Source organism: Diospyros lotus, chromosome 5 (genome assembly GCF_014633365.1).
Source record: "Diospyros lotus cultivar Yz01 chromosome 5, ASM1463336v1, whole genome shotgun sequence".
Classification (NCBI taxonomy): Eukaryota; Viridiplantae; Streptophyta; class Magnoliopsida; order Ericales; family Ebenaceae; genus Diospyros; species Diospyros lotus.
In genome coordinates this window covers 3,230,614-3,248,008 of record NC_068342.1, presented here as the reverse complement: position 1 = coordinate 3,248,008, position 17,395 = coordinate 3,230,614, and the positions used below count along the sequence as shown (strand labels likewise).

Sequence of the window (17,395 nt, the reverse complement as noted above, 5' to 3'; positions counted from 1 at the left end):
AGGAAATAAAATATATATACATGTATAGTATATAGAGAGAAAGAAATTAAAACTTTTTTTCCAAATCAATTTGCAAACAATCTTTTATTTTTTTGCAAATTGATGGAAATCAAACCATAATCATTCATTTTTTTTTAGAGCAAATTGATGCAATAAGGTATGATTTGCAAAATTAAGAGAAGTTGTTCAATTTGTAAAGTCATTCGTAGTGATAGATCTACATGTGAGCTACCATGAGATGAAATTTAGAGTAACTCACAATTAAAAATATTTTTTTATATTAAAAATTTTATTTTTTAATATAAAAATAATAATTTTTAATAATAACCTAATAAAATTTCTGAATCCACCCATACGTTAAGGTGATAAAGCTATTGTTGTCAATGATATTGAAGTTTTAATTAATGGCAACGATAATGATTGAAGCGATAAAGAAAACAAATAAAGAGACAATAAAGATGGAAAGAGACAAATATTTTAAAAAATAATTAATACAATTTAAGTAAGTCACACAAATTATATTTGAAATTTACTTAAAAAAGATAATATTAGACAATAATTAAACATCAATAAATACACATTGTTTTCAAATAAAAGATATTTATAATCAATTAATAAAATAAGTTAAATATTAAAAAGTGTAATATAATAAATATACTTCACTTAAAATAAAATATATTTATTAATATTTAATCATTACTACCAATAATGTGTCGGTACCGGACAGGTGTCGGTTTGCCTGGAGTTAGTTGGCCCACATCTGAAAAAGAACATTTCCCGCATTTTTCTGGCATCGTCCACCCAAATCCCACAGAATATCTCCCTCTCTCTCTCTCTCTCAATTCTGTATATAATATATTAGGTATAAAATCTCAACACTGTAGATGTTAACACTGACCACAAATAATTCAAGGATTAGTTGAACCTTCGACAACCGTTTAGCTCGTTGCCGTAGTAATCTGAAGATCTGAAGGGAAGATCATTAGCCGGGATGTCTCCGGATTCATCGGCTCAGCGACGCATCAGAGCAATTCAAGGCCATCTCCTCGCCCTCAGCGCCGATTCGGGCTTCATCCAGATTCAACGCAATGACACCGCCGGAGAGTTCTATCTCGGTATTCTTATCTCTCTGTGTTTGTTTGTGTACCAGAAGTTCTCTGTGCGCGTGTTTGTGAACGAAGTGTTAATTAATAATATTAGTGTGTAAAGATGGTAGTGGGTGGAATGGATATTCACGGGCGTTTGTTTGTTTGTTGTGCTTTTCTATTTTCTGGTCCCTTTGCCCTTTGATTTGGGGTTTCAATTAAAACTATTGTTATTGTCATCGTTATTTGTCTCGTTTTTCCACAAATCTCTCAATTCCTGTTTCGTGAATGGGCTTCTCTGGATTCAAACAGAAATTATTTAAGAAATAGAACGATGAACAAGTAAAGAAAATGGACACACCCTTTTAACTATATTTGAATTCAAATCTTTCCAATAATTGAATTTTAAGTTGGACAAAGAAGGATTCTCAAGGAATTTATCCTTTTTGTTGTTTGGAGGTAACTGAATTTGACTGGGCAATGGGAAGAATGCCGATATTATATTCATAGTTATATGTTTAATTTAGAAATTATTAACATTTTCCAAACATAACGACAGTAATAACATATTCAAGATCTAAAAACAAAAGGAAAATTAACCATTGAATAAAATTACAGACTTGACCTTGAAAGCACTTTGCTAAACTAAGAGAGCGAAAGGAAGATTAAGCAATTGGTTTCCAAGATCCTTAAAGGATAAGTTGCGGTGGTGCAAGCTTAAAAGAACTGAGAAAGTTAATATGGGAACTCAATTAAATTAACTTCCCAATTTTTTTGAAATCCAACCCTATTTGATGGGAATTCTGGATGATTTTTATTTTCTTTTTAAATCCCATGAAATCAAATACAATTTTAAATCCATTTCAAATATATCAAATTCTATTTTCACTTCCAAGTTCTATCAAATTCCATCATTCTAAACGTAGTTTTTTCTTTTAAATGAAAAAGGATTTTCCCTAGATTATACTAGGCAACTTCTTGTCTTAGCTGCCTTTTCCCCTTTCTTTCTCATTAACTTTGATCCAGTGTAATGGGTAACACTAGGATTATCACTTAAAGGCAGGGGAAGCTCCCTACTTAATTTTGTTTCTAAAATCCCCATCTGTTTGTTTCATTTTCATTGGTAAACTATTTGTACAATAATGAATGATACAAAAGCAATGGTGTTTATGAAAATTTGTATTCTTTTTCATTAATGTTGGTTCCATAAAGTAAATGACTGACTTTAAAATCACCTGTAATTTTATATTTTGTTGTTGTCCAAAAGTAGTTTTAGGCAACTGGGAAGCTTTTATTTGGTTCCCAAAACTGGAGTTTACCAAATGTGTTATTTATTTTGTTTCCAGAAAAGCAGAAACATAAAAATGCTTTGAAGCCACAACTTGAAGCCTATATAATGTAATCTATCTTCATATTTACTTGTTAATTATCTCTTTTTGCTTTCGTCATTCTGGCTAGTAGTCTTGCTCAAAAACAATCATGGTGGCTGCTATTCCTCCTTTCAGGTCAAACATATAGTGTAGTGCTTCCAGAAAAACTAAAGATTGGAAAATGGAACGTCTACAGGTTGGCTACTTTCTATAACTTTAGCCGATTGCCATATATCTTGACAATTCATATGCATATTGGTTTCAGAAACCCATGTTGAAGAATTTGTGGGAAAAAAAAAAATGAATTTGCTCTCATGCTTGTCATTGATTCTAATTTGAAGTTAGAAAATAAGAAAAAGTACCTAGCTAGACTTCTAGTGTATAGTGTGGAAAGACAAGGTTGACTTTAATGGATCTTGATGCATGGTTTCTATAGTGTGAGCTTGAAAATTTATCAACTAAGAGTTGTTTCACTCTTATCCTTTTCTCTTTTTCCATGGAGTCAAGGTTGGAAGCAATACATGAATAACTGATCCATATGGCCCTCTTGTGTTTTTATAGATAGAGACAAATTCCTTGCTTGTACTAAGCTAGTTAACCCCTTGTGCAGGTGTATTATTGACAGAACCCTAGTCCTAACTAATGTTTACTTTGAAGATAGAATTGAAATTGAGAGAGAAATAGAAATAATTGAGGGAGAAATAGACAGAATAACAAGGAGAACAGTCAGAAATAAGGGAGAAAACTGAAAAAAATGTAGGGAGAGATTTGAGAGTAAGAGAGAAACTGAGTTATGATATTCCAATAATTCTAATGTGATTCCTGAAACTGTGCATAACCTTATATATAAAGCTATTTGGCAGTTACTTAGTAGTAGTTACCACTACACCACTACTTCCCCATTAATCCATAACTGTAAATTAATTGTAGATAATACCCAATTACTCCTAAAACATAATTGTAAATAACAACTAAATAAATATATAATAACATAACTGTTTAATTCACTTGGGGTAGTGACATTCCCTCCCTCTTAAAGGATTTCTTGTCCCCAAGAGATCACAACAATGACCATTGTTCTTCATCCAATCCCAACTTTCACTATCTGCTTCATCCTTCTTAGACCGCTCTTCCCAGTGATTTCGCTGGAAATATCTAAAAGATCAGCGAAGTCGGTTACTAGTCGAGGATGAATTTTAACTCCTTTTTCCTCCTTCTCACTAGCTTTGCATTGACATCAGGCATTGGAGGGGTACCTATTCTTTCAAGAATAGCAGGCTTGAAATCTTCAAAATCCGAAGTTGGTGTAATAGTAACCTTTTCCAACTTCACATCATTTTTCGCTTCCTGATCCAGTGTAGGTAATTCATCAGCTTCTTGCAGACAGGAGGTTTTAGGTAGGATTCCATCTCTTGCTAGAATCAGTTTTGCAATAGATCTTGAATAAAGATCCACTGGTATACTAACTTGAAATTTCTTTGAAATCAAATCCAATAAATCATCCAACTTTTTATTGAATTCTTCCTTGAACACTTTCTCTAGCAACTGCATTCTCTCAAGAGTTCCTTTGGCCATCATTTCCTCAGTCAAATTCTTTTGACTTCACTCTGAACAGCAACTGCAACTGCTTCCAATAATCGGTAATTGCCTCTGAAATTGCTTCTAGAAACCGTCTTGTACTGCTCGCCTTCAAAATTTGCAGAAACACCTAGGTCTGGCCAAGAACTGGACTGCTCTGATACCAAATGACAAGAGCCTACTAATGTTTACTTTGAAGATAGAATTGGAATTGAGAGAGAAATAGAAAGAATTGGGGGAGAAACAAACAAAATAATAGGGAGAACAAACATAAATGAGAGAGAAAACTGACAGAAATGTAGGGAGAGATTTGAGAGTAAGAGAGAAACTGAGTTATGACATTCCAATAATTTTGATGTGATTCCCGGAACTGTGCATGGCCTTATATATAAAGCTATCTGGTTGTTACTTAGTAGCAGTTACCACTATACCACTACTTCTCCATTACTCCGTACCTGCAAATTAATTGTAAATAATACCCAATAACTTCTAAAACATAATTGTAAATAACAACTAAATAAATATATAACAATATAACTGCCTAAGTCACTCAGGGTTGTGACAATTATCTCTACCACTTCCCATATCTAAGTTACTTCTAATTTTGTTATTTGTACATCAACCCTTGATAAAATTGGATTTCTAAACTACCAATCAACTGTACAAACAAGCATAATTTTGTTGATGTGGTAATCCCCTAAATGTTTTTTACAATGAAGCAAAATTTCGACTACTTGCAACCCCAAACAAAATTTGGGTATTAAAACTATTAATCCAACACTTATTTGTATCTGAATCCTTGGTACCAAACCTATGCTTCTGTGATCATAGAGAAATTAATTTCTCAAAATTCCTTTTTGAAATACATAAATATGATCTTGTAAACATTTCTCTAAAAATAGCTATGAATTGCTTCAAAGAGGTGCTTTTAGAGAGTAGTGACCTTTAGGATTAGGAGTTCTTGAGCATTAGACATTGTCTTCTGAGGTTTTGGTATATTGATTGTATAGAAGCTTAACTCATCAATAAGCCCACAAGAACACTACCAAGAAATTGAACTTTTAAATACCTTAGCCTTAGTTTGCATAAGTATAATAAGAGCTATCTTAAATTCTTAATACTAATTTTAGTAGTAAATTTCTTCATGATGGATTTATTTTAATATGCTGCCAATGTATTATCACATCTTAGCCACTTACTCCCATAGGTAAGGCCTACCAGATAATATATGTATATATAGGGATTGGGTGTGTTATAATTTCCATCTGAAGTGTCTGTTTTCACTCAGCATCTACTAGAACTACATGTGACTGGTAAATTATGTCTCCATAAACATATCTTATTTGAATGCATTGTTTACCTTAAATGCAAATCATTGATGTGGTGACATTCATATGTCCAATATAATTAATCATACCATGTTTAGATAATTTAAAAGAGAAAAAAATCATGTCATTGGGAAAATAAAACATGAATCATTTGATTAGTAAAATAAAACATGACAAAATATTGGTTTCAGGGACAGACATTTCAATAATACATTGCCTGATCCTTTGTGCTTGTGGGAACATCAGTGATCAAACATGATAGTTGAGCTTTGGTTCTTAGAATTTTGTTACTTTGTCCCATATTTGTGCTTGTTTTCTCCCTTTATTTTGGATGTTGTTTAGTGACTTTAGTCCAAGTGTCTACATTTCTACACCTGAGATTGTGTTGCATGTTTTGGAGACACTTTTTCTCTTTATACAGCTTGATATTCAATTTTTTGATCCATATCTTGACAACATAAACTTTTGGGACAAGTGATGATATGGTGTGAAATGTAAGTCTAATTGGAGTTTTGTGTTACATTCTTAAAGGCTTACATGAACATATTTTTCTTGATTAGGCGTACAACCCTGGACAAACAATGTATACATGGCCACAAAGAACAAAATTAAAAGAACCCCTATATATACTGCCTAGAATTTGACAAGATAAACAGAGGAAAAGGGCTATAACTTCCCAAGTGATGAAAGGAGCAAATATTGACAAGAACAACAACAAGAGCAGAAAAAAAAAAAATGACAATGACGACGTATCAAGACTTAAATCCCACTATGTGGGATTTTCTACATGAATTCTAGCTTGCCAATCATATATGAACAAATATTGACATTAATATAAATTATGTTTCTTTTTTCACACCTATTCCTGATATCATCATTTAACTAGTTGTTGTCACAAATATCATTCAAGTAACTGTTCGTGGCAGATCTGCACATTCTCCAGTAAAGCTTGTCCGCGGGTTTCCTGATCATCCTGAAATTGACACATTGCATGATAACTTTGTGTAAGAAATAGTATTATTGTCCTCATTCCTCTCTTTCTCGATTCTATTTTCTGCTTTGGCTGTAAACATGCTTCCTGAAAGTGGATTCTCAGTCATGAGGAGGACTTACTTTGTGTTACAATTCTGTTTTTTCAGATATGCAGTTGAAACTTTCCAGGACTACAAATACTTGGGCACGCGTGTTCGGATTGATGAAACAGTAGGAGAGTGAGTTGCTTGCTCAGATTGATCAAATTATGAAAATTTTGTCCTCAAAAGTTGATTTTGGTACATTTTGTCTGCATTTGAAGGTACAAATGGATGACATATGGAGAGGCAGGAACTGCTAGGTCAGCAGTAGGTTCTGCCCTTTGGCATCATGGATTATCAAAAGTGAGTCATACTGCTGAACATGGACTATTAAAGTGCTTCCCATCTGGTTTCTTGTTTTGTTCGAGCAAGCTTAGTAATTCTTGGCTTGTCAATATTTCATTTATTAGTTTCAATTAGGTAGCTGAGGTTACAAAGCTGCTTACATGTTTTCAGGAAATATTATATATATATATATATATATCTCAAAACTATAGCCTCATTTTAGTTTTGTTATGAAACAGGGAGCTCGAGTTGGCCTTTATTTTATCAATAGACCCGAGTGGCTGATTGTGGACCATGCCTGCTCAGCATATTCATATATCTCAGTACCTTTATATGATACTCTTGGTGTGTAGTTAATGCAACTGCAGGTCTCCTGGTTCAGACAGTATGAAACTTGAACTTGTGACCATTTATTTTTTGGGTGGTCTTATCTGTAGGTCCAGATGCTGTGAAGTACATCGTGAATCATGCTGATATACAGGCTATTTTTTGTATGCCAAATACATTAGATGCTGTGAGTTTATCCCCGCCCCACCATAAAGCTGGCCATCTTCACTTTTGGGAGTCTTATGCACGTTGAGGATAGACCCCTATTAATTTCATTACAAAATTTTATGTTTAATTTTTTTTTCATAACGGCAACAACCCTGTATATGCAAAGTATACATGGCCTTAAATAATGAAATTAAAAAAAGAACTACATATATTGCATGGTGCATGGAACTTGACAAGATAACCAATGGGAAAGGGAATACCATCCCAAGCCAAATAGAGAAAGAAAAGAGAATACATGTGTAAATATGTATATATAAAATGAAAGAGGAACAATTTTATAATTTCCACCCAAATGTACTTCTTTCCCTTAAAAGACCAAAGATTACATTCCATCTAAAAAATAGGTGGCATCACCCCATTCTTCTCGAATAAATACATCTATATCATATGCAATTCCTATCTTCTTTCAAGTTACTAAGATGCCCCAACATAACATCTATTTCTCCACCTTCATTGATTAGCTTCGAGAAATACTTCTCCCATCTCTCCTTGAACGCTCCCTCGTTTACTAATAGCTTTTGATTTTTGTCAATTATGAATTTCACTTGGCATAAATTCTTTTTTTTTCCTCTTATTTTAGCTAGTTTACATATATATTTATGGCTCCCTCTTTTACTCATATTACAAACATCATCATATCACATATCCATTTCAAAATTTTCTTCTAGAAACTGTAACATTTTTATTTTATCTGTTGAGACTTGCAGTTGTTGGGCTTTGTAGTTGAGATTCCATCTGTGTCTCTAATAGTGGTATGTTCTTCTAAAGATTCATTTTTACTTAAAGGAACGCGCATTTACTTTGAGGATTGCTAGTGTTGTAAAGTACTTTTTCTAATTCATCCTCATAGGTTGTGGGAGAGCTGGATGAACACTTGCCCTCACTCCCATCAACATCTGGTGTTAAACTTATCTCTTATGCGAAGCTAGTTAGTCAGGTGAGTAGAAATTTTTGGAAGTTTGTTAGGCAGTGTGTACAAGTTTGTATGGCGTGAAACTGAAAGTTATTCATTTATTTAATTAATTTTTTTGCAGGAGTACTTTGATAAGAGACCTGATACTGTTTTGTTTAAGAAAATGCCATCTGGACTAGCCATTCTTTTTAGATCTAGGAGAGAAGGGATTTCAACTAGTACTGCTCTAATCTCTTGTTTGGCAGGGTGGAAAAGAAGTGGAGCGTAAAGAGAAAAATCATTTTCTTTAAGTCATGTTAACAAATGAAAGGAATATGCATGTGAGGGGAGGGTTGGGCATTCTTTTTAAGTGAATCCTGGTCCTGGATTTTTCCTGACTTCTAGGATTAAAAACAACAAAGGAATATTCTTTCCTAAAATTTTATTTGCTTATTGCTATTGTCCTCTCTGTTATAATTTGTTTTCTTTTGTGAAATTGGTTTGCTCCATGTCCTCAAAGTCATGCATGGATCCTGGCATGATTCCAGCATGCTTCACTTTTATGGTATACAATGTGCAACTGCTGCATTAGATGGCATAAAGGTGCAAAGACTTGAATGCAACTTAATAATATAGAAGTTGAAAAACCTGAAAGACTTGCATGCCCCTAAATAAAGTTCCTTCAAGTCTCATCTTAAGCCCTTTTTTGTTTTTTACAATACAACTGGCAATTTACTCCTGCATACTGAAATATTAACTTACAACCAGTTGAAGGATGAAACTAAGGAAAATTGGTGGAAAAGTTGTAGGAAGAAGAATAATGATGGATAAAGGGTTGTAGGTTGTTTTTGTCTCTAACTCTACATCCCGTATGTATGCCATTACTTCAAATAAGGAAAATTATATCAGGATCAATAATAGCAAAATTATGACTATCAATCAACCCAAGATTGTAGCTATCAATCATCCCAAGTTTATATCTATCAAAAGAATTAATGGAGGCTTCAAAATGTGAATATGCTAAACCAGAATTAATAAAGTATCTTCCACTAAGCTCGATCGGTCTATTTGCATGAGTTGCCTGCTATCCTTGGATACCCATATTGTGTTCTTGGATTTTTTTTTCTACAAATGTTTATTGTGTAACATGTTACAGGTTTATGCATATTCTTTTTATCTTCGATCTTACTAATTTATGATCCATGATTCCTGCCAAAATTTTGTACTCTTCATCAATGATTTGAATGTGGAACTCAATGTTATGTATTGAGTTATTTTATTCCATTAAAATTAATGTCATACCTCTTTTTGATTATTTTCTAGGGGTATAGTACCCTTCAACCGTTCTGCCCTCCCAAGCCTGAGGATGTTGCGACCATATGCTACACAAGCGGTACTACTGGAACCCCTAAGGTAGCCTACCCATGTCTTTTAAATAATTAAAAGAGATTTTGATAATTAAATTTATCTTATTTTATTTTCTTTGGTATTCTTTCTTGCCATATTATTTTTCTTTGGAAAGGGAGTTGTGCTGACTCATGCAAACATGATTGCAAGTGTTGCTGGAATGTGTTACTCAATTGACTTTAATTCCTCTGACATGTGAGTTATATTGCTACTGCTGTTGTTTTCACTATTTGAGCTGTACTTACCTTCTCTTCCCCTGAAGTTATGTGACTTAATCATATGCTGTTTATGGCAGTTACATATCCTATCTTCCCCTGGCACACATCTATGAACGAGCCAACCAAGTTTTTTCAGCACATAGGGGTGTTGCTACAGGTTTCTATCAGGGGGTATGTAATACAAATGGATGTCACATCTTTACTTTCTTATGGTATATTAGTGGTTGACCTATTCCATATAATTGTTGTTCCGTTTGTTAGATGATATTTCAGAAACTCAAGGAAGCAAAAAATTCGCTTCCATACTTTCCAATCTAATTCTGGTTGCCATTTAGTTTGTGTCCTCTGTATCTTTAGTGAAAGTCACTGGTAGTTCTACCTAATCTAATACATAGGTTATTAGACTTTGATCTTTCTGATGGCTAGAGAATAATTTGAATTGTTAGTGTAGCAAATCCTAGTGTTAAGTGTTGAGAAACTAACTAATCTTGAGAATGGCTTCCAATGTATTAGTGTCAAATTGTGACATCATTATATTACATTTCAATGTGATGAAAGAAAAATGAAGGATAAGGAAGAAATAGAAGATCTCTAAATTTATCCACACTTCAGATCTGAAATATCTTGAATCATTTTGGGGAAAGTTTTTGTTCTTTTGTTGGTTTTTGTCCCTCTTCTAAGGAACTATTTTATAAGAATACTGGTAGTTTTCTTTTTCCCCTGTCATATAAGCAAATGTTGGATATGGTGAGAGCACAATATGAAGAGTCTTCTCTCATGTTTTATATGTGTCATAAATTTAATGCTTTTATGCATGATTTCACATTTAACATTTTGATTTTATCAACAAATTCTGCATCATTAGCAATGTTGCCTTCGTATTTCATATGATGAATGAAGAAGCATCAAAATCACCTTCAGTTTTCTTTCCATTTCCAATTCACAACTCTGTTATCTTTGTGTCTACATGTTTTGGTTTTGCTTTAAGAGTTAAAACTTAGGGGTCGTCTTACATTGTATGAAATATTATGCATTCTGTTATACTTTGTACTATCTTTACGTATGGATGTGTTACTCTTAATTGCAGGACAATTTGAAGTTGATGGATGATTTGTCTATTCTAAGACCAACAATATTTTGTAGTGTTCCTCGCTTGTATAATAGAATATATGCTGGGTAGGTTATTGCCAACTGATGCAAACATCATCCAGTATTACTTTTTAGTTTTTATGATTGCCCAGATTTTTCTTATATTCTTCTTGTCATAGGATTAAAAATGCTGTGAAAACCTCTGGGGCTTTAAGGGAGAGACTATTTAATGCTGCTTACAACTCCAAGAAGCAAGCCATAATGAGTGGTATGCCCCAATTTTTACTTTTGAGACTTAAGAACACTGTAGGATAAAATGATTGGATATTAAAAATTCTGATGATCACTCCAGCATTCATGCTTCTTAGTTGTGTATTTGGCTGCTTCTGGAGTGCTTATATTTTCTAATGATTGTTTTAGGCAGCAAGTCATCACCGGTGTGGGATAGGTTGGTATTCAATAAAATAAAGGCAAAACTCGGTGGACGTGTCCGATTTATGGGTTCAGGTGCTTCACCTTTATCTGCTGATGTCATGGAATTTTTAAGGGTGTAAGTTGATTGTTCTTCTTAAAGAAGACATTACCATTTGTTCAATGAGTATCAAAACTATTTTCTGTTACTGGTAGTGACTGAATATCTTTTTGTAATCCACAACTTGCAGATGCTTTGGTTGTCCCATCCGTGAAGGATATGGTATGACTGAGACTTCTTGTGTCATAAGCATTATGGACGATGGTGACAACTTGACTGGTCATGTTGGTTCTCCAAATCCTGCATGTGGTAAGTTAACCATATGGAAAACTTCGTAGCGCATTAAGCATTTTAGTTCCTAGGGAGAGTACGAAAGACATGGATATAGCAGGAAGACAGCAATAAATTGAGATACATCTATTGGCATAGAGTAGATCGATTTGTGTGGTATATTATTCTACCAATTAGGCCAATTTGCAAAGTCTTTGAAATGGGCTTCATGTTTCATCTCAGCAAAATTCTTGCGAAATAGCCTGAAAGCCAGATAGTGAACTATATTTCTGAAGTCGTTCTTATAGTCAACTATATTTTCCGTAGTCAATTGAAATATCAGTCTGCCTTGCTATTGCCGAACTTGTAGTCGACTACAGTTCAACTATACTCACTCCAGTCAGTCATAGCTCACCTAGGGCTATAGTTGACCTCCTAGTCGACTATCCATATGACATCACACAAAGTATGACATTCTTCAATGATATGGCCTGTGTATGAGTGAAATGGACATATCTAAGTAGTTGAGGGCAGGAGAGTGATATCTCTCTGGGAAGAGAAATGGCTTTCCAAGTCAGAAGGATGGAGAATAGGTAGAAATGTGTAGGAAAAATTTCCAGTAGTTAGCTCCATTGGGTCAGTAGGGTTGCTTAGGAGCACCCTGGTGCTGCCGAGGATCATTCATAATTGGCCGGGGGAGCATATTATAAGCTGGCTTTCTCTAAATCCATAACCTCCATGTGCATCTTTATACCTATCCCCTTTTCTGTCCACATGACCATTTAAATCTCCTCCTACAATGGTCTTCTGTCCTCTAGGCATTCCATTTACAAACCCCTGTAAACCCTCCCAAAATTGTCTTTATCTCTTCTACAAACCCAACCTGTGGTATCTATGTACTAATAATATTCAGTCTTCTCCTAGAACCACTTTAGCGACAGTAATCTTGTCTCCTATTCTCTTCATGTCCATTACCTCACCCTTTTAAAGTTATCCGTAATAATCCCAACTCCATTACTTGCACAGTTCTTCCATGGTACCAAAGCTTTTATCCACTCTGTCAACATTTTTAGCCTTCTCTCCAACCCATTTTGTCTCTTGGAGTTACGTAATATTAATCTTCCTCCTAATTATCACGTCCAAGACTTCCATAAATTTTCCCACTAGTCTCAATGTTCGATAATCCAGTCTTAGTCTATGAACCTAGACTAACTTCTTTACTTATGTAGAAGAAGACAAACAATAGAGAGGATAAAACCCTATCACTAATTAAGGGATGGTCTAACTATATATATATATAGATATATGTATGTATGTATGTACATCACAGTACAATGTATATATAGGCTGTGTTTTCATTCCTTGTGATAACAATGCCATCAACATAAAGAACCAAGATATACATCCAAAACTAGAATTTCTATAAAACACAGAACAATCACTGCTAGAATGTTGGAAACCAAAATTCTTGAACCACTCCACTAGATCACTCAAACCAAGCACATGGAGATTATTTCAACTCATACAATGACTACAAACACAACGAGGCTCCCCCCGAGCAAGAAACCCTGGCAGTTTCTCCATGTAACTTCTTCATGTAGATCACCATGAAGGAATGCATTCTTTACATCCAACTGATGAAAAGACCAATGACTGCAAGGGAGATAAGTAAAGGAACTGATTCAAGTTGAGCCAGAGGAGAACAAGTATCAGAATAATAAATCCATAAACCTGAGCATATCCTTTACCCTCAAGTTGAGCTAAAACCCAGCAAAGGATCCCTAAATCCTAATTAGTGAGCCTTGAATCACAATGAAGACACAAAGAAGTTAAAAATCAGCTTCCATGGGTTGTCAAACTGTCCTGTATTAGTAATATATCATATAGAAAAGTCATCTCAGAAAGCTCAAAAAATGGAGAGCCCTCAACACTGTTCAATTAGCAAAAGCTCTCAATGATTGCTGTTTAGAGGAAATTTTGGAAAGGGCAGTGGTCATTTACCTAACCAAAAAAAAAAAAAAAGGGCAGTGGACCTTGTTTAAAAGTACAGATACAATTTCAAAAACTGTTCTGAGAAGATGAAAGGATTTTGTCATGTTTGTAGGCCTTAAACAGGGTTTGAAATGTTAGTTCTTGATAGGAATTTTGGGATAAATTCTTTCTCTGATCTCTCAATTATGTGTTTCACTTGACACTTTCTGTTTCTTTTTACAAGTGACTTACCATTCAGTATCATAATTAGGAAAATGAACTGAAGGATATGTTGCACTTGATGAACTAGCTAAGAAAGATTTGATAGAAGCTGATTTCTACTAACCAGATATCTATTTTGCCTCTCTGTCATTGTACTAAGATGATATTATCTTGCACTTACAGAGATAAAGCTAATGGATGTGCCAGAAATGAATTACACCACTGAAGATCAGCCCTACCCTCGTGGAGAAATCTGTGTGAGGGGGCCAACAGTCTTCCAAGGCTACTACAAGGATGACGCACAGACGTAACAAACTTCTGCATGTTGTGTTCATGTTACATGAGTTTTACAAATATTAAGGATATTACTTATAAGTAAATTGAACAGGAGAGAAGTAATGGATGATGATGGTTGGCTGCATACAGGAGACATTGGATTGTGGCTGCATGGAGGCCGCCTTAGGATTATTGATAGGTAAGCCCCTTATATACTTATGTGAACTAGATGTTGACACTACATAATAATTGATAAAAGATTAGACCATATTTATACTCTAATCTGATCATGACAAAAAATCTAGAGTCTGGTCATCTACAGAGAGTGGTTTTAACTTGTTTCAACAAGTGTCTGAGATGAATCAATGTAAAAAATGAACAACCGTCTGCTGCAGTTGAGATGACATGCAACAATACATCTTAAGATTGTTAATAACTGGGCCTCTGGACGCACTATGTATAGTTTTCCATGCATAAATTTTATGTCATTATTTTGCTTAATCTTTCCTTGGGACAGGCTGAGATTATTTCTGGAACCAATCTGAATCATCGTGCTTCATGGGACTAGTCTTTTTTTTTTGTTACTTAACCATGCCTATCATAATTTTTTTTTTTGTCACTTAGCCATGCCTATCATAATGCTGAGAACTTCTGAAATCGCAAAAGTTTCTTATTTAAAAATATTATCAATTTCAGGAAAAAGAACATATTTAAGTTGGCACAAGGTGAATATATTGCTCCAGAGAAGGTTGAAAATGTATATGCCAAGTGCAAATTTGTTTCTCAGTGTTTTATATACGGTAAGAAGACGGAGTTTACTCTCTGCAGTACGGTGCTTTGAATTTTTATCAACTATTTTCCTGTTCCTAGGTGATAGCTCGAACTCCTGTTTAGTAGCTGTTGTGTCAGTTGACCCAGATATTTTGAAGGACTGGGCTGCTTCCGAAGGTATCAAGGTACTCACTTGCTATGCTACTTTTCCCATAAGAAATGAGAACAACAGTATCCAAAAAAAAAAAAAACTAATAGTTTAGGAATTTAGTTGTTCTCCACGGTGCAATTTGCTTAAATTAATTTCCTATTACGAACAGAGATTATCTGGAAAAAAACCTAAAAGTTTAGGAATTGACTTGACCTCCATGGAATGGATAGCCGATGCTTTCTCTTTCTAGAAATGCACCATGACTTTCTAGGAATGGAATGCATAGTTGGTCATCCTTGAGGCAAATCTAATAGAAAAGGAGATGCCTCAGAAATGGCCAAAGTTGCCTTTTTCAGCTGCTTACATGTCACACAAAAGCGGTTCACATTTCCATAAAGATCAAAATTACTAAGGGCTTTTATGTTTGGCGTGAGCTCAGTATGAGGATTTAGGAAAACTTTGTCATGACCGAAGAGCAAAGGCAGCTGTTCTTGCAGACATGGATGCTATTGGAAGGGAGGCTCAGGTATCTCTCCGATATAATGGTGACTTCTGAATCCTTGAATTTCATTCAGTTATTCAGTTTTGTTTGATTTTCTTCCCCTATTATTAACATGCAGTTGAGAGGCTTTGAATTTGCGAAAGCTGTGACTTTGGTGCTTGAACCTTTCACTATGGAGAATGGCCTTCTTACTCCAACATTCAAGGTGAGTTCACCATTCAGAAGTCTCTTTAAATTCTCTCCCCCACTAAACCTTTTTGATCACTTGCAATACACATCTTTGAAACAGAACCCTATGGGTTTCCAGTCACAAGTGAAAATAAGGTGTCTCACTTTTTTTCCTTTTTCTTGTTCTAGATCAAGAGACCTCAAGCAAAGTCATACTTTGCCAAAGAAATATCAAACATGTATGCTGAGCTTGCTGCATCCAACCCAGGGCCACAGAAAATGTAACTGGCAGCAAAAATATGGGAAGAAAGTTTTCAAGAATACTGTACGTTTTGGACCCTGGTAGCCTATAGTTTACTGGAAGGAAAAGTTAAATGCTCTGTTTTGTTCATAGATGTCCATTTAAATCAACCAACTACACCTGTATAAATGGTCATCAGTTCAATTTAATAAAAGTGTGATCAGTTCTCTTAAATCATTTCTATCCATGGTCATTGACTTTGGATCAACTGCCATAAATAGTGACACCGTAAATAATGCAAGTGTTGAGCAGATTTTTCAATTTACAAGCAGAGTGTAAAGAAAACACAAACCAAACAAATATCTACAATTTTTCCAATCAAGTGTAACTGAGAAGTTCCATATTCAATGTACAAAACTTGAATGATCAAATGTGGCATAGAATCTATGGTTTTGCAAGGGGCCGTGTGTTGTTCCACAGCCATTGACGGGCAGAACCATCCAGCAGAGGTGAAACCTACAACAACACAATCAGGAAAGTAACCATAAATATTGGAAATGGGTGAAGACTTGATAGTTCAATTGCATGTGAAAGCTTGCTTGACCAACTTCAGAAACAAATGGGGAAAATAAGAGTCAAAGTCAAAACTAGGGAACAGAAATGAAGCATATATGGTAGGCTACATCACCTTCTCAACCTAAGTAGGGAAAATACCATACAAACTGAATTCCAGAAACTGTTAAGTGGCCTCCAGATTTCAGGTTCTTAGTTTCTGAAGTGGTTCTTCAAGTTGAATATAGGTGTATGGTATCTAAATATGATTTCATGTTCACTGGAAAAAACGAAAAAACTCTAGCTGACAAAATGAACTGATAGTTATTGATGCAACTTCTCAAACCTGGGGTTTATAGAAAGTGTATGTCTTTGCAGGTTAATTACCTAAGGATTATTAATGAAGCTATTGTGCAGAGACGCTCAGAAACAGATTTAAGTTTTGTTCCTACCTTCTCCCAAACTTGTGAATGGTAATTATTGATCCACTCAATCTCGGAAATAGAGAGCAAAGATAAGTCAACCAACTTAGCCTGCATAGTGCATCAGAAGAGACACTCATCAAACATGAATGAATGATCATACATATAACTGACTACTAGAAACATTAGGATATCACAAGTAAACAAAATGTGATCTGGAAAATGCCTTTTTGCCAGATGTATGTATATAATCTATGTGCACAAATGTATATTACCACCACTCCAGCTTGAATCTGGTAAAAGGGACAGCTAGTTCAAGTTGTGGGAACTCCCTTTTCACCAAAAAGCAAGGGAAATGCTGTGTACAAATATGACCTCTACCCGACACCCACAAAGTGGGTAAGCCTCATACACTGGCACGCCCTTTATTGAATCCTTCCTCAATATTTCATACTGCTATGCTTATCCTTCACAATATTTTCTACTATTCTGCTTTT

General features: G+C 34.8%; 2 protein-coding genes across 14 annotated transcripts in view; one reads left to right on the top strand and one right to left on the bottom strand.

Annotated features, from left to right (window-relative positions):
* Nucleotides 1-824: 824 nt before the first annotated feature.
* Nucleotides 825-16,158, top strand: LOC127802696 (long chain acyl-CoA synthetase 7, peroxisomal). 3 transcript variants are annotated; one of them, XM_052338667.1, is made up of 24 exons: nucleotides 825-1,115; nucleotides 2,432-2,483; nucleotides 2,591-2,651; nucleotides 6,288-6,365; nucleotides 6,501-6,572; nucleotides 6,656-6,737; nucleotides 6,959-7,064; nucleotides 7,157-7,233; nucleotides 7,982-8,026; nucleotides 8,125-8,211; nucleotides 9,490-9,579; nucleotides 9,689-9,768; nucleotides 9,869-9,962; nucleotides 10,879-10,967; nucleotides 11,060-11,148; nucleotides 11,301-11,430; nucleotides 11,543-11,661; nucleotides 13,999-14,122; nucleotides 14,204-14,290; nucleotides 14,788-14,891; nucleotides 14,962-15,047; nucleotides 15,453-15,539; nucleotides 15,634-15,720; nucleotides 15,873-16,158. In XM_052338667.1, the coding sequence occupies exons 6-24, from the start codon at nucleotides 6,666-6,668 to the stop codon at nucleotides 15,966-15,968; spliced, it is 1,749 nt and encodes a 582-aa protein (XP_052194627.1). In that variant the 5' UTR covers nucleotides 825-1,115; nucleotides 2,432-2,483; nucleotides 2,591-2,651; nucleotides 6,288-6,365; nucleotides 6,501-6,572; nucleotides 6,656-6,665; the 3' UTR covers nucleotides 15,969-16,158. The 3 variants fall into 3 exon arrangements, 2 of the variants coding, with proteins under 2 accessions (XP_052194627.1, XP_052194625.1); XM_052338665.1 differs by lacking the exon at nucleotides 2,432-2,483; XR_008023334.1 differs by lacking the exons at nucleotides 2,432-2,483; nucleotides 15,873-16,158 and having other exon boundaries at nucleotides 14,962-15,039; nucleotides 15,634-15,695.
* LOC127802695 (aminopeptidase P2) overlaps nucleotides 16,086-17,395 on the bottom strand; it is a 65,103-nt gene continuing 63,793 nt past the window's right edge. For all 11 annotated transcript variants that reach the window (XM_052338660.1, XM_052338659.1, XM_052338661.1 and 8 more), the window contains 2 exons: nucleotides 16,929-17,009; nucleotides 16,086-16,440 (listed from right to left, as the gene is read on the bottom strand). In XM_052338660.1, the coding sequence (XP_052194620.1) occupies nucleotides 16,369-16,440; nucleotides 16,929-17,009 (153 nt within the window). In that variant the 3' untranslated portion in view covers nucleotides 16,086-16,368. The remainder of the gene's footprint in view (nucleotides 16,441-16,928; nucleotides 17,010-17,395) is intronic.

What these genes read in the sequence shown, in the direction of transcription:
- LOC127802696 (XM_052338665.1), top strand. Translation starts at nt 992, where the DNA reads ATGTCTCCGGATTCATCGGCTCAGCGACGCATCAGAGCAATTCAAGGC. An exon ending in GGCATCATGGATTATCAAAA is followed by an intron (nt 6,738 to 6,958) that starts GTGAGTCATACT and finishes GTTATGAAACAG; the next exon opens with GGAGCTCGAGTTGGCCTTTA. An exon ending in CGCCTTAGGATTATTGATAG is followed by an intron (nt 14,291 to 14,787) that starts GTAAGCCCCTTA and finishes TATCAATTTCAG; the next exon opens with GAAAAAGAACATATTTAAGT.